The following is a 13724-nucleotide window of genomic DNA, read 5'->3' on the forward strand; positions in this document are numbered from 1 at the left end:
CATAAAATTTGTGTTCAAGAATCCCTTATCAATAAGAATCCCATATCCACTTTCTAATCACATTTCCTATATATTTTGATTTTAAAAATAATAATAATGCTGATCACTAAACATATTTTTGGCTTCACACCATGTTAATAACTATAATTTTACAATTTTACATGCATGCATGCGTTATCCAGCTTCACCTTGTGGTTGCAAAACCAGCGAGTCACTCAATTTCAACTTTAGCCTAATATAGATTCGCCAACTGGCTTAACCCCCCCCCCCAAACCCTCTTCCCCTCAGTTTATAAGCAACCCACATGCCAAACTTCATTCCCATTCCATCCCTTTTCTTTTATACCTTAGGTTCTTTTCTTCGATTTACGACAATTCTTTCCTTGAATAGAAAATTGAAATACTCCAATATTAAGGCATGGCATCAAGCTCTCTTAAATCATCATGGACGTCCCACCAAAACAAGCTCTTCGAAAAGGCGTTGGCGCAATTCGATAGGGACACACCCGACCGGTGGCAGAACATTGCTAGGGCTGTAGGCGGTGGAAAAACGGTGGAGGAAGTCAAGAAACACTATGAGGTCCTTCTTGAGGATCTCCAGCGTATAGAATCCGGTTGTGTCCCAATACCCAACTACATGAAAAATGGAAGCAATGGCTCTGCTGATCAAGAACGAAGGTACCGTTACGTAGATAATCAAAATTAAATTTAGGGTTTTGTTTTATTTTATTTATAATTTCTCGTGTATGCAAACGCTCTTTATGTTTAATATAATGAGCGACTACTTTTTGTTTTCTTTGTTTGACAGGCTTCTCAAGTATAACTAGATGCAACGAACTCCAATCTAAGCACTTTGTATTGTGTTATATTTCTTGGTGTATGGGTCGGGATCAACGTGCAAATTAATGTAATATATCTTTCGTTGGCTAGCTATAATTACTCATTTTGCATCTTTCTAAAATTATCTGCTCAATTTATATTAATTGCATTCTGGAACAGTACTTTTATTGTAATTATCTTTCGTCGAAGAAATGTACTAAAATGGATAGACTATTTCTCTAAAAAGACTTACAAAAGATTTAATTAGGGGTGAGATGAAAGTAGCGATGTCAACAAATTTAGCAAATACTCTATTTCTCCAGAAAGAAAGTAGAATTAAGGCCCTGTTTGATAGGGAATATTTTCCATGGAAAATGGAATTTTTTTTTATTCCATTTTTCCGCATTTTTGTTGTTTGATTGTAAAAGTTTTCCATGGAATTCAATTTCTCTCTTCCCCCACGTGACCTCAAATTCCATGAATTGGAGGAAAACCAATTCCCATTATTTTTTGGTGAGAATTGGCTTTTCCAAATTGTATTTATTTATTTTGGTAATGGAAACAAATTTTAAGGACAATTGTAAAAATATCTATCTATTTAATTTACCATTTTCATGAATAATAAAGTCAAACGAACACCAAAAATCCAAAATTTTAATATTTTTCAGGTGAAAAATTATACCAATAAAACATATTTAATTGACAATTTCTAATAAAACAAGTTCTGGGCAATTTAATCCCTGGAATTCGTTTTATTTCCACCCAAATTCCATTTTCACAATCAAACGGACCCATTATCAATGGAAATATTTTGTTTCTAAACTTCTACTGGTTTCATTCTCATGAAATAAAAATAAAATTCTTGATGGAATCAATGCCTGCATTGGTGGAAGTATGAAGAAACAAGCTATTCCTACCTTCTTCTTCTTCTTTTTTTTTTTTTTATTAAATTTCAATTTAAAAAGAGTTAATTACGCAACAAGAAACATTTTGGGGACCAAATAAAAAAATAGAATGAATTAAGAAGTACGTTACAAAAACAAGACTAAATTATTTTCAAAAACCAAGTGAATATTCTTCAAATCTGTTATTTTTGTTATAAGTTTTCTGTAATTTTTTACTTGTACGCAATTTTATGTAACTTTTTTGTGTGGATGTTCTTTTACATAGACACTACATTTACATTTAATAATTTATGTTGATTGTAAATTACATGCTATATTAATTTACATTTATCCTTTTAAAGTGTGTGCATTTTCTTTAAAATTGTAACTTTATTGAGGCAGGCAGGGGAGTATTAAAGCTTGTATCCCTGTGACTGCATTTTAAGGTTTCTATTTGAGAGATCCCTTTTAATATTAATTACGCCGTGTTTAGCAAGATGTAGAATTGGATATATTGGAAATGGAGAACTGGACTTAATATAAATCTTTGCTATATAGACATGTTTTTCTATTTTAGATTAATTCTTGTTCTAGCTGTATATGCCTGTGTTATATGTATAATAAATCCCGGTACAATCTGCCCAGGAAAAATTTTCGTGATTTAGCGAGGAAAAGTAGAATTAATGATGATTAATGGGGGTTATCATAGGTATAAAAGTTTTGGTATAACAGTTTTATATGCACACATAATAGGACCGTTCATTCAATCACAATACCTCAGCATCTTCCATTCACTTTATTTTCTCTTCGTTATCATTTTGAATGATTCAAATTTTGAGATGTCGTGATTTAAATGTATGGCGTACCACGTGTGCATATATAACCTTTTCTTTGCTGTTTCTCTATGATGGGACAAAAAGAATCGACTATGCTTGTAGTTAATGGCTTAATGCTAGAGTGCCTTCTACTTGTGAACTACAGTACCTTGACTGGAACAAAATGGTCTTATTTATCTTTTAAATTGTATGTTTATCTAATGTATATGAAAAACACCTGCCTCTCGAACCCACAATATAATTTATTTGAGTAAATTTCCCAAATAAGTGATTGTTGCAAGTTCAATTATTACAGGCAGTCAGGCTTGGGCCTTGTAGGCGGCCCATACTGATAGAACCCGCCAAAGAACCACAACTTGTTTCACTAATCAAGGGTTGTGATCAGGTGCTCACAGCCCATCAAATGGATCAATTCCTTTTCAGTTTCTGCCAATCAAATTACGCCATGGGAAATCTGTTGGGAATTTACTTAAACATGTACAGCGGATTTTAACAAATTTCAATTCCCATTTAGGATTCAACTTTGTATTTAGATAAAAACTGTGATAAGAAATATACCTTTTCTTGTAATTTGCAAACTCCTTCGCGTTATTCCTTTCAAGCAGTTTGAATCTACCTCCCACAGCTGTCCAATTGTCCAGTCTCCAATGAAATCTACATAGAGAATAGACTGCAACTACTAGGATTTCTCTCTTGTGCCAGCAAGAATAATGAAAACCTTATGGACCTCAAACCCTAGTTATGTATATATATAAACCCAAACGGACCCGGCCCGATCCGGTCCAATATTTAATTAATTCAATTAATTAAATTCGAACCATGAATTAATTAATCCAATTAATTAATTCGGGAATATAAATAACAAATTCAATTAATTACTTTATCCAACGATTGTTAAATTAACCAATTGGCAATTTGCAATCTTCCAATTCTCTTTTGTGTGCGACCCATTAGGTTCCCGACCACGATGCCTAACGTCGTGAAATATTATTTTGATCTAATCAAAATTGATAAATTAATACACCCTTTTAATTTATCGTTAATTCACACTCGCCGTCCCTGATTAACATCTAGCAATGTGTCAGGGCAATACATGTAACGAAAAATGTCACGTGGTATGACAAAACCAAATTCGTTCGTTTACCGTGAAACTATTATCCCTTCGTCAATACGATCCGATCAATTACGAGATATGGAATTATGTCAATATCGATCATTGATCATATCTTTCACGCCACTATTAAGTCAATATAAATCGAAAACTCCTTTTCGACTTATGAGTACACCTTGACCAAGGATTTCATCATCGACTTAATTGAATGAAACGCAGATCATAATCTCCTAATATCTAAGAGTGACGAATCCTTTATTGATCAATCACAACCTTCATACGGTTCTTGACGTACCCGAACGATGTCGTATTAGCGGCTCCTTTCAGAGCAACATCCAATACCGCCAAAGTATGACTGTCCTCATATAAGGTACCATGACGACCTCAAGTCAAAGGACCAATTCCACTACCGAACGTTAGAAATTAACCACTGACACTCAGATAGTTATCCATGTGGAATCTCTTAGCGGGTCTCCAATGTTTTGTTCTATAACAAAACATCCACGTGTTCATGTAAGTGTCATCACACTTTAACTCGTGAGATCAGCTACTTACTTCACAAGTAAGAAATGCCACACGTGATGGTCTAACTGTATTAACGATATCCGTATCTCGTTATTACTTACGACCATGGTTTATTCAAGATCCAATTATATGTAATTTGTATCTCACAATCACAACTCCTTGTGATTAACAGATTACCTAAAAATTGGATTTTCGGATTCTATTATTTAATATTATTTATCACAAAATTAATTTAAATAAATAGATCTCGCCAAAATCAAATGCATTAAATATATTAAAAGCGTTTACAACCTAAATCGATTGAATCTAGGGCATAACACTTACAAACTCTCACTTGCACTAGATCCAATCACTCACGTATCTAATTCCATAGGCATCCACATGACGATCATGTTTCTGTTGTGACAACGACTTTGTCAATGGATCTGCAATATTATCATCTGTGGGAACTCGCTCTATCGTTACGTCATTCCTTTGTATAATCTCCCTGATGAGATGATATCGCCTTAGCACATGTTTGGATCGTTGATGAGACCTCGGTTCCTTCGCTTGCGCGATAGCTCCATTGTTATTACAATACAAATGTATGGGATCAACAATGCTAGGAACGACTCCAAGTTCATTAATAAACTTCTTGATCCACACAGCTTCCTTTGCTGCTTCAGAAGCAGCTATGTACTCGGCTTCTGTTGTTGAATCAGCGGTTGTTTTCTGTTTGGAACTTTTCCAACTAACCGCTCCATTATTGAGAGTAAACATATATCCTGACTGAGACTTGCTATCATATTTATCAGTTTGAAAACTAGCATCAGTATACCCCTGAATTTTCAGTTCATTTCCTCCATAGATCAAGAACACATCGTTAGTCCTTCTCAAGTACTTAAGAATGTTCTTAACCGCTATCCAGTGTTTCTCACCAGGGTTTGCTTGAAACCTGCTCGTAACACTTAAAGCATACGAAACATCTGGTCTTGTACATAGCATCGCATACATGATAGATCCTATCGCCGAAGTATAAGGAATCTTGTCCATGTGACTCCTTTCATCATGTGTTTTAGGACACATATCTCTTGAGAGGTAAATTCCATGTGACATGGGACATAATCCTCTTTCAGACTCTTCCATATTAAATCTTCTCAAGATTTTATTTATGTACGAAGATTGAGATAAGCCTACTAATCTTTTAGATCTATCTCTATAGATCTTGATTCCCAAGATATATGTTACTTCTCTCATATCTTTCATGGAGAAATTCTTTGACAACCATAATTTTACCGATTGAAGCATTGGGATGTCGTTTCCCATTAATAATATGTCATCGACATATAATATCAGGAATACGATGGCGCTCCCACTTGTTTTCTTATAAACACACGGTTCATCTTCATTTTTGATAAAATCAAACCTTTTGATTGTTTCATCAAAATGAAGATTCCAGCTCCTAGAGGCTTGCTTTAATCCATAAATGGATCGATTTAGCTTGCATACTTTGTTGGCTCCTTTGGATTCAAAACTTTCAGGCTGTGTTATGTACACCTCCTCTTGCAAGTTTCCATTAAGGAAAGCAGTTTTGACATCCATTTGCCATATCTCATAATCATGGTATGCAGCTATTGCAAGCAAATTTCGAATGGACTTCAGCATGGTTACAGGCGAAAAAGTTTCATCAAAGTCAATACCTTGTCTTTGTGTGTAACCTTTCGCTACTAGCCTTGCTTTGTATGTGTGGACATTTCCATCCACATCGACCTTTTTCTTGTAAACTCATTTACAACCTATCAGTTTTATCCCATCTGGAAGGTCGATCAAGGTCCAAACCTTGTTCTGATACATTGAGTCCATTTCGGATTCCATGGCATCTAGCCATCTCTTCGAATCAACACTTGACTTTGCTTCTGTGTAATTTGTAGGTTCATCATCCTTGGTTATTAATACTTGATTAGTAATTGTGAATTCGTACCTTCTGGGAGGTCGAATGATCCTGCTAGATTTACGCTGAGCTGGAGTATCCTCAGGGTTCTCTACATCCTGATCAAGAGTCTGTCCATCAACAGGTGTAGGATCAGACTCAAGTTCATCTAATTGGTCAACAGTGTCCGTGGATTCTTGAACTTCTTCAAGTTCTAGTTTGTTCCCACTACCCTCTCCTAGAATAAACTCTTTCTCTAGGAATATGGCATGCCTTGAGATGAACACTTTCTTCTCAACGGGATTATAGAATTGATATCCAATTGTCTCTTTTGGATATCCCACAAATACACATTTGTCAGATTTAGCTTCAAGCTTATCCGATTCATTTCGCTTTACATAAGCGTCACAGTCCCAAACTTTCATACGAGATAAGTTTGGTCTTTTTCCTCTCCATAACTCGTATGGAGTTTTGTCGACCGATTTAGATGGGACACGATTAATTGTGTAGCACGCAGCAATTAGTGTATGACCCCAAAATGATTTTGGGATGTTTGCATGGCTCATCATAGATCGCACCATGTCAACAAAGTGCGATTCCTCCGTTCAGATACACCATTATGTTGCGGTGTATATGACGAAATCCACTGCGAGAGAATCTCGTTCTCTTTAAGATAATCTAAAAATTCTCCCTTTAAATATTCTCCACCTCGATCTGATCTCAGGGTGAGTATATTTTTACCAGTTTGTTTCTCTACTTCAAGTTTGAATTCCTTCAACTTTTCAAGTGCTTCATGCTTGAATTTCATCAGATACACACAACCATATCTAGAATGATCATCAGTGAATGTGATGAAGTAAGAGAAACCACCTCTGGCAGTTATTGACATGGGTCCACATACATCAGTATGTATTAGTCCCAGCAGTTTTGTGGTTCTTTCTCCTTTTCCAGTAAAAGGGAACTTGGTCATTTTGCCTAACAGGCACGACTCGCATCTGTCAAATGATTCAAAATCAGTTGACCCTAAGTATCCATCTTTATGCAACTTGGAAATGTGTTTGTCGTTAATATGACCCAATCTGCAATGCCAAAGGTATGTATTATTTAGATTATCAATTTTATGCCTTTTATTTTCTATATTCATAATAGACGACTCAGTATCAAGAATATAAATTCCATTCTGCAACACACCACAACCATAAAAGAACTTATCTTTATAAAATGAACAACGATTGTTCTTAACATTAATTGAAAAACCACTCATGTCTAAACACGAAATAGAAATAATATTTTTAGTAATGGCGGGAACAAAATAGCAATTTTCTAATTCTAATACTAAGCCTGAAGGCAGTGGTAAGAAGTATGTCCCTACAACTAATGCAGCAACTCTTGCTCCATTTCCCACGCGCAGGTCAACTTCTCTTTTCTGCAGTGCTCTACTTCTCTTTAGTCCCTGCATATTTATACAAATATGAGATCCACATCCGGTATCTAATATCCAAGAAGCTAATGAAGTAGACATAGTAACCTCGATAACAAAAGGACCTGAAGTAGAAGCTTCAGAAGACTTCTTTCCCTTCAAACTTGCGAGGTAAGCCTTGCAGTTCCTCTTCCAATGACCTTTCACTCCACAGTGATAACATGGGTCATCAGATTTGGTATTGTCCTTGCCTGCTTTGACTGCTTTGTTATTGCCTTTAGCCTTTTTGGATGTTTTCTTAAAACTTTCTTTGATTTTCCTCTTAGTTCCCTTGGAGGAATGAATAGTTAAGACATGCCCAGTGCTAGCCTTGACATTGAGCTCCACAGTTTTAAGCATATTAAGCAACTCAGAGAGTGTGCATTCGATCTTATTCATGTTAAAATTCATAATGAACTGTGAATAACTATCTGGCAGAGATTGTAAAACCAAGTCAATACTTAGTTCATGATCCATGATAAAACCCAGTGAACTCAGTTTTTCAATAAAACAAATCATCTTCAGCACGTGAGCACTGAATGATGATCCCTCTGCCATTTTGCACCGGTATAGTTGTTTAGAGGTCTCATACCTCTCCACACGAGATTGTTCATCATACAACTCTTTGAGATGAAAAATCATAGTGTAAGCATCCATACCCTCATGTTGCTTCTGCAACTCAGGAGACATAGCTGCAAGCATCACACATGCTGCAGTGTTATCGTCATCACTGTGTTTGTTGTAAACAGCCACCTCTTCCTGAGTGGAATTTTCAGTAGGCACCACTGGAAAGGACTGCTCAAGGACATATCCAATTTTCTCATGCTTGAGAATGATTCTCAAATTGTGGTGCCAATTGAGAAAATTTGGTCCGATCAATTTGTTGGCATCCAGTATGCCTCTCAAATTCATATGATTACTCATGATTCAAAAACTGTAAATGACGAAAAAAATAGAATTAATATGTATTATAATGCATGTGCATAAATTCAAATGGACTTTAATTAAACGTGCTCCCACTGTCTAAAATAAATTCATGACCCTCATACATAAATTATTTGAATCTACACTTGATTCACAGTGGGCTGCGATCCCATTCGTTGTATCGAGATCTTGAGTGTACTCAACAAATCCTAATAAAATATTTGGGTAGATATTATTATCAATTGTATCTCCATACAACTCCCAGATCATTAAGCTGACAACTCTTTTGTCTTCACACATCTTATGTGTTAACTTAACATGCCTCTAAAACTTTTCTCCTTGAGTGTACTCAACAAAAGATAAATTTTAGTTAAGTTAAACCCATCATTCAGAAATATCAAATATTTCATAGTATCAAACATATCCCTAATAGACCAACCTTGAGTGTACTCAACAAGTTAAGGTCGATTTAGGATTCTCGTTTTTCACTATAATGATGGAAGGCAAATAATACTAACTTAATAATTTTTTTAACGAGGGATTTAATGTGCAATGGTCTCATCAAACAATTATATATATATACATATATTTAAACATACATCAACTATGCACATAAATACATATATATATATATAAGTAATAGTATGGATGATTATGGACTTGTTCTATCTAGTTTTCCCAATCCAAAAGGAAAACTAGTTGATCAATTCCTAAGGGGTACAGTATTAGACCAATACCAATACACCATCTCCATGGTGTCCACCTCTTCTTGCGCCTCCAATTAGCCGAACTTGCAACATGCATCCTATACTAGTTGGCACGCAGGCCTAAAAGAAATCAGACTCGCAAACCTATAATAATAACAATAATAACGGACTCGCAGGTCCAATATTTAATAAGGAGCTCGCAGGCCCACAACGACATTAAGAAGTAAATCAACCATTCAACACATCAATATGGTCGAGCCATAATCATCCACAAACATTCATCACATAAATGTTTCCTATGTATAATATCTAATATTGTATGCAATGTCTCATAAATCTAGCAATTATAGTCGTCAAAATTGAATCAAAATTTTGGGATCGAGATAATTAAACAATTAATTAATCATATTAATTAATTAATTTAATTGAAGGGCCTATTTAATTAAAATCAAATTTTAACTAAATCCCGAATTAGAGTCCAACTCTAACTCCATAACTATTTGGCGAAGTAATTTAATCAAAATCGAATTTTAATTAATTATTAAATTAGAGTCATACTCTAAGTACTGATTTGCATAGGGAAGTGGTGCTAATTCAAAACAAATTTTAATTAATGTAATATTAGAGTTCAACTCTAATAAAATTGAATTAATATTTTAATTTCGGACAAAATTTCCTAACAAAATAAAATTCAATTAAGGGTCAAACTAAATATTTAAGTTAAAATCTAATTTTAACAAAAATATAAAAGTCGTCAAATTTTTAAATAAATTTTTAATTCTGGGCCAAAATTAGGGTATGGGTCAAACCCAATTTAAAACACATTTTTAAAACAATTCAAAATTCAAAATCAAAACCCTTTTTGAAATTTTACAAATTTTACCCAAATTGGAAATTAACAGCAGACCCTTCCAAAATCAAAATTTACAGAATAGGTCCCTGATTTTAAAATTACAAATTGACCCCTTTTTTGTAAATGCAACTAGGGGCCCCTAATTACATTATTTGCAACAGAGGCCCCCGTCTCCACTAAAACCCTAAATCAAAAAAAAAAAATTTTATTTCTTTCTGGGGCGGCGTCGCATCTGAAATAACCAGCAGCGCGAGGCGTTGCTAATGCGCTGTCGGTTGCAGCGCGGGCAAGCATTGCGACGCCCGCCGCCCGCACGCGCGGAGGCTCCGCCCGCCTCTCGACCCTTTTTTTTTTTTTCAAGAACAGATCCCAAAAAGACAAAATTAAAACTATATTTGCTAGATTTAGGAATGAACGTGATTAAACTAACATTTAATTTAATCAACACGTTAAACAATTTCTAACAAATACAAAGTTGGCTCTGATACCACTGTTGGAAATTTACTTAAACATGCACGGCGGAATTTAACAAATTTCAATTTCCATTCAGGATTCAGCTTTGTATTTAGATAAAAACTGTGATAAGAAATATACCTTTTCTTGTAATTTGCAAACTCCTTCGCGTTATTCCTTTCAAGCAACTTGAATCTGCCTCCCACAGCTGTCCAATTGTCCAGCCTCCAATGAAATCCACACAGAGAATAGACTGCAACTGCTAGGGTTTCTCTCTTGTGCCAACAAGAATAATGAAAACCTTATGGACCTCAAACCCTAACTATGTATATATATAAACCCAAACGGACTCGGCCCGGTTCGGTCCAATATTTAATTAATCCAATTAATTAAACCCGATCCGTTAATTAATCAATCCAATTAATTAATTCGGGAATATAAATAACAAATTCAATTAATTAATTTATCCAACGATTGTTAAATTAACCAATTGGCAATTTGCAATCTTCCAATTCTCTTTTGTGTGCGACCCATTAGGTTCCCGACCACGATGCCTAACGTCGTGAAATACTATTTTGATCTAATCAAAATTGATAAATTAATACACCCTTTTAATTTATCGTCAATTCACACTCGTTGTCCCTAATTGACATCTAGCAATGTGTCAGGGCAATACATGTGACGGAAAATGTCACGTGGTATGACAAAACCAAATTCGTTCGTTTACCGTGAAACTATTATCCCTTCGTCAATACGATCCGATCAATTACGAGATATGTAATTGTGTCAATCTCGATCATTAATCATATTTTTCACGCCACTATTAAGTCAATATAAATCGAAAACTCCTTTTCGACTTATGAGTACACCTTGACCAAGAATTTCATCATCGACTTAATTGAATGAAATGCAGATCATAATCTCCTACTATCTAAGAGTGACGAATCCTTTATTGATCAATCACAGCCTTCATACGGTTCTTGACGTACCCGAACGATGTCGTATTAGCGGCCCCTTTCAGAACAACATCCAACATCATCAAAGTATGACTGTCCTCATATAAGGTACCATGACGACCTCAAGTCAAAGGACCAATTTCACTACCGAACGTTAGAGATTAGCCACTGACACTCAGATAGTTATCCATGTGGAATCTCTTAGCGGGTCTCCAATGTTTTGTTCTATAACAAAATATCCACGTGTTCATTTAAGTGTCACCACACTTTAACTCGTGAGATCAGCTACTTACTTCACAAGTAAGAAATGCCACACGTGATGATCTAACTGTATTAACGATATCCGTATCTCGTTATTACTTACGACCATGGTTTATTCAAGATCCAATTATATGTAATTTGTATCTCACAATCACAACTCCTTGTGATTAACAGATTACCTAAAAATTGGATCTTCGGATTCTATTATTTAATATTATTTATCACAAAATTAATTTAAATAAATAGATCTTGCCAAAATCAAATGCATTAAATATATTAAAAGCGTTTACAACCTAAATCGATTGGATTTAGGGCATAACACTTACAGAATCAACCAAAATATGTTGGTTGTACTTATATCTTTCTGGATGGTAATTCATGTTGAACCAACCAATATTCTAATAATATTGGCCACTATTAATTATCGTGGATTTAATTTGAATTGATAAACTTTCATCGTCTTTAAATGTTTGGCATGTAGAAGGTCGTCTCGAGAGCAAGGAAGTGAAAAGTTTTCTGCCACTTCAAACAATCTTAGCATGTTAATATGTACACTTGATTGATGCATAAATGTACAATTTTCTTATCATGTAAGCAAGTTGTAAGAGTTTTTGATTCAATGAATATGTGGAATGGCTCAACTTCTTGCAAGGTGTATTCTCAATGACCATTAATTGATTAATTCCCTTAATCTTTGTGGGGTCGTGTGTCCCATTTTGAGCAAGCCAATTCAATAATCATAATTAATTTCCTTTGGAAATGTACGATAGCCTACTATGCCACTAACAAATTAAAATCACATGATTTGTGATACATCTGGTTTACGCATTTTTCAATCATTTCTCGATATTTAATTAAAGATATATGTGTGTCGATGGTCTTCAAGTTACATAAATGGAAGTGACCCTAAGTCGACCTCAATGGCCTTCAAGTTGCATGAATGATAGTGACTCTGAGTCGATGCATGTGGGCCGTCAACGTTGATTATCTACAATGACTGAATAACCTTACTATGTGTTATACTAGCTGATTTATTAAAATTTTGTCTTTTGTATGTTCGTGATATGTTCTGATATTGATTAGATTGGTGTAAAAGCTTCAATGATTAGAGGGTCGAAGTTTGCTTCCACCATATTGGGTGTAGTGTCAAGTTCAGATGCGGTTCCCAGGCTGTAAATTGCTGATTTTTGAATGAACCTAACTAATAGTTCGAAATTGATCCACGTTTGCTAAAATCTCAATGTTGTCGCTTTGTCTTGTCACTTGGCCTAAACTACAAAAATCACATAATATTAGTGGACAACAATTACATGAGCTTTTGTTACTTTTGGGATATGTTATCTTCCTCGTTTTTCAACCGGGTATTATGAGATATTTCAGTGAGACAATTTTATATGCACATATTTCATTCAAATCATTACATTTAGGACTTCGAATCGATCAAATGCAACATCTCGAACATTGAGCGGGTAAGAGATAGAAATAGAAATAGATTAGGCTGGGATCCACTCGGCGTCCGTAATGTTGTGATTTGGATGGATGGTACATATTTATGGATAACAAAACATATTAAATAGGGACATTAAGAAATCAACTATACTCTTCAGGAGAAAAGTGATTTATAATTTAGGACAAACGAAAAGAAAAGTTTATATTAAAGAACGTGAAGTAATAAATAGCACGAAAAAAGTGCAGAAGAAAATGTGCATACCTAACCTAGATTTCCTAAAACTTTGAAAATTACGTTTGTGGCCCCCTTAAGACAAGGCCTTTTGGGGATGATTCGTGAATAAAGTCATAAATTTGTGTATGTTTCTTAAATTAATTAATTATAAAGTACAAGGTAAAAATGTACAAGTAATTAAAACGTGTAATTTGGAGGGTAGAATTTCAATTTTGGGGTGCAGTTTAAAGAAACCATATTGGATAATTAGAATAGGAGGCTACGAACGTACCTTTGTACCCTCGACCATAAATGACCGACAATTTCCTAGGTTTGAAGACGTGACAAAATACAAGATGAGAAAA

General features: G+C 34.9%; 1 protein-coding gene across 2 annotated transcripts; it reads left to right on the forward strand.

The window, feature by feature from the left end:
- The first annotated feature begins 337 nt into the window (after window positions 1–337).
- LOC111411043 (protein RADIALIS-like 3) lies at window positions 338–2996 on the forward strand. 2 transcript variants are annotated; one of them, XR_002705815.1, is made up of 3 exons: window positions 338–677; window positions 808–906; window positions 2834–2996. XR_002705815.1 is itself a non-coding variant. In XM_023041617.1 (2 exons), exons 1-2 carry the CDS (start codon window positions 418–420, stop codon window positions 824–826), a joined length of 279 nt encoding a protein of 92 aa, XP_022897385.1. In that variant the 5' UTR covers window positions 338–417; the 3' UTR covers window positions 827–923. The 2 variants fall into 2 exon arrangements, 1 of the variants encoding a protein (XP_022897385.1); XM_023041617.1 differs by lacking the exon at window positions 2834–2996 and having other exon boundaries at window positions 808–923.
- Window positions 2997–13724: the final 10728 nt, after the last annotated feature.

Source organism: Olea europaea, chromosome 15, assembly GCF_002742605.1.
Source record: "Olea europaea var. sylvestris chromosome 15, O_europaea_v1, whole genome shotgun sequence".
NCBI classification, from domain to species: domain Eukaryota; kingdom Viridiplantae; phylum Streptophyta; class Magnoliopsida; order Lamiales; family Oleaceae; genus Olea; species Olea europaea.